Below are 3,699 nucleotides of genomic sequence, written 5' to 3' on the forward strand. Positions count from 1 at the left end.
GAACAGAATGTTGAAGGAGATAATGATGATGATGATGATTGGCTAAATGAAGGCCTAAAGGGGGATGGCTTTGGTGATGATGTATTTGCTGCTCAAAACTCAGCTCCACAAGGTTCTGCTCCCAATTCAAACCCAGAATCAAGCAATGCACCCCACACAGCCCCATAATCAAGCAATGCACCCCACACAGCCCCAGAATCAAGCAATGCACCCCACACAGACCCTGAGTGGGCTGAGCCAGCCCTTGAGGATGACCTGGTAAGCATGGATGGGTCTGATGATGAGCAGGTACCTGAGCAAGTAGAGTTTAATGCTAAGAGTGACATGAGAAATGTTGTACTGAAGAAGGAGATGAAGTTCCCTAATGCAAAGGTGTTTAGAGCTGCTTTGAGGGAGTATGCAATCAAAAAACCTATTGACATCAAATTCAAGCTTAATGAGAAGACCAAGATATCAGTTCACTGCAAGAATGGGTGTGGGTGGAGATGTTATGCATCTCAAATAAGTGGAGAGCTAACATTTCAAATTAAGACCTTGACTGATGACTGTACTTGTCCTAAGTCTTTCAAAAACAGTCAAGCAACATCAGCTTATGTTGCTAAGAGGTTCATTGAGGATTTTAGCAAAAATCCAAATTGGGAGGTGAGTGGTGTACACAACCATGTGATGCAAAATTTACCTGTTGACCTAAGTGTAAACCAAGTGTATAGGTCAAAGAGAAAGGCAAAGGATTTGATAAATGGAGATGAGCAACTGCAATATGGTGTCCTTAGGGACTATGCACAAATGATAACCACTGTAGACAAGGGGAGTAGGGTTATATTGCAGACAGAAATGGCTGAGGAGACTTCCCAGCCAAAATTTAAGAGGATGTATGTTAAGTTCAATGCTCAGAAGGTAGGATTTTTAGGTGGATGCAGGTCATTTATAGGTTTAGATGGTTGTCACATAAAGCACAGATTTGGTGGGCAAATCTTATCTGCCACTGCCAAGGATGCAAATGACAACATTTTTCCAGTAGCCATGGCTGTTGTGGAACAAGAAACCAGGGAGTCTTGGATATGGTTTTTGGAAATTTTTGCTGATGATATAGGGAGGCCAGAGGAGCTTCAGTTGATCTTCATTTCTGATAGGCAAAAGGTATGCAAGTTTTGTTTTGTTCAGTTACACTTGAATAGTTGACTTTGTTTGCTGAACTAACTTGTTTTGTTTGTTTGTTTGCTTACTTATTTACAGGGGCTTATACCTGCAATAGAGACACTATTCCCTACCGTGGAGCATAGATACTGTGTGAAACACATCTACAACAATTTCAAAGTTGATCACAAGGGATTGGAGCTGAAGGATGCATTGTGGAGGTGTGCTGCTGCCACAACAGTAAGGGAGTTTGAGAGATGCATGCAGTACATAAGGGATTTGGATGAAAAGGCATATGAGTATCTTGCAAACATTGCACCTGCACAGTGGACAAGGTCACACTTCACTCCTAGGGCCTTAACAGATTGTTTGGTAAATAATTTGAGTGAGTCTTTTAATGCAATGATATTGAAGTCTAGGGACAAGCCTATCTTGGCAATGTTGGAGTGGATTAGGGTTAGACTTATGACTAGACTTTACACAAAAAGGGAAGGGATACAGAAGTATGCTGGAAAGTTGTGTCCAAGCATACAAGATAGGTTGGAGAAATTGAAGGTTGAAAGTAAGGCATTTAGTGCTACCCCAGCTGGTAGTTTCCTTTATGAGGTAGGCAGTCAGTATGAGAGGCATGTAGTTGATTTGGTGAAGAAGACATGTAGCTGTAGGTCTTGGGATTTAAATGGCATTCCCTGCAAACATGCCATAACAGCCATTTATACAAACATTGAGACACCAGAAGACTATACCCACCCATGCTACTTCAAAGAAACTTACATGGAGATATACAAGGAGGTACTTCCTCCCATGCCTGGCCAGTCAGAATGGGCTGAGACTGGACAGCCTGCTCCCCTGGCACCTCACATATACAAACCACCAGGCAGACCACCCAAGCAAAGAAAGAGGGCTTCTGATGAGCCTAGGAACCCTTACAAAGCAAGTAGACAGAACAGACCTGTAAGATGTGGGAAATGCAAAAAGGAAGGGCATAACTCAAGAGGGTGCAAGGCTGGCATCACTGGGGAGACACCATGGCAGAGGAGACAGAGACTTCAAAGAGAAAAAGCTGTAAGTAAATGGCAAAAAACACTGTATTGAATAGACACTGTATTGAACTTACAGACCTACAAAAAAATAAAAAAACTGGGTTTTTAAACTTACAATACACACTGTATTGAAACTGGGTTTTGTTGCAGGCAAGGGAAGGGGTGCCTGCACCTAGATCTGCACCTCAGCCACCATCCCAGCAGCCTACCCAGACCTACAACATGATGTCTGCCACTCAGCCTTCATCCTCACAGCAAGGAAATCAACCTAGGCCATCTCACAAGAGAGCAGGATGGTTCTCTTCCTCACAAACAGAGTTTCACACACCTAGGGAGACCTGGGATACCTTACCAAGTTCTTCACAGGTAACTTAGTCCTGGATGGTTGTGTAGCTTGGGATATTTTTTAACAAGTGGATCTATTTTTTATTTTGTAGCCTTCACATGCAAGTGGGAGCACTGGTGGTGTGAGGACTAGAGGACAGCTTGCTGCACAAAGGCCACCAAAAATGAATCCAGTGGGTGGAAAGAGGAAAGAGTAAAGGCAAGAAATGAATGAAGTTAGTGGGTACGCATGCCAGCATTGGGAGTAAAGCTAGTGGGAACATGTGGGCCTTTTTGGTTTTTTTTTTTTTGTGAAGACCACTGTTGGCCTTTTGTAATTATCAATTAGTGTAAAAAATAGTCACTGCTGGCCTTGGAATGTGCTTTTTTGTAATTACTGCAATCACTGCTGGCCTTGGAATGTGCTTTTTTGTAATTAAGGTACAATACACTCCAGGTTGTTATATGGAAGTTGTGATATTACAGTTTGTATGGAACAATATTTGTCCAAACTAGATTATATGGAAGTTTATTTATTGCTACTACAAATTGTGTCCAAGTATATTTTTCTAATAGAGTGTATGGAAGTTTTTATTGTGGAATGGTTGTTATGGTATGCACAACCAAATTATATAGAAGTTTATTTATTACTACTACAAATTGTGTCCAAGTATATTTTTATAATAGAGTGTATGGAAGTTTTTATTGTGGAATGGTTGTTATGGTATGCACAGTCAAATTATATGGAAGTTTATTTATTGCTACTATAAATTGTGTCCAAGTATATTTTTCTAATATAGTGTATGGAAGTTTTTATTGTGGAATGGTTGTTATGGTATGCACAGCCAAATTGATAATTGACCATTACTTCTTCCATTGAATGGTTGTTATGATATGTACAAAATACTCAATAATTGACCAATTCTTCATTCATTGAGATAGGCCAAAACATTACATCAGTAGGCTAGTGCTATTACAATGCAAATTCATTAACACCATTGCCATAACTATCTCTACTAACCAATTAACTACTTCAGGGGCAACAATCTAGGTCTCTTCACTCCAGAAAACTCAATTGAGCCAAAACTCAATTGAGCCAAAACACAACAACATAACAATAACAAAAAAGATTCATGACAAAATGCATGCAGACTTCCACATTCTTTGCTTCTCTTCAGCAAGAATGGCTTTTTCC

General features: G+C 40.4%; 1 protein-coding gene across 1 annotated transcript; it reads left to right on the plus strand.

Annotated features, from left to right (window-relative positions):
• The first annotated feature begins 264 nt into the window (after positions 1-264).
• Positions 265-2,717, plus strand: LOC115961156. The gene is made up of 3 exons (XM_031080187.1): positions 265-1,140; positions 1,237-2,202; positions 2,331-2,717. The coding sequence occupies exons 1-3, from the start codon at positions 265-267 to the stop codon at positions 2,553-2,555; spliced, it is 2,067 nt and encodes a 688-aa protein (XP_030936047.1). The 3' UTR covers positions 2,556-2,717.
• The last annotated feature ends 982 nt before the right edge of the window (positions 2,718-3,699 follow it).

The sequence above is a fragment of the Quercus lobata genome, chromosome 9, assembly GCF_001633185.2.
Source record: "Quercus lobata isolate SW786 chromosome 9, ValleyOak3.0 Primary Assembly, whole genome shotgun sequence".
Classification (NCBI taxonomy): Eukaryota; Viridiplantae; Streptophyta; class Magnoliopsida; order Fagales; family Fagaceae; genus Quercus; species Quercus lobata.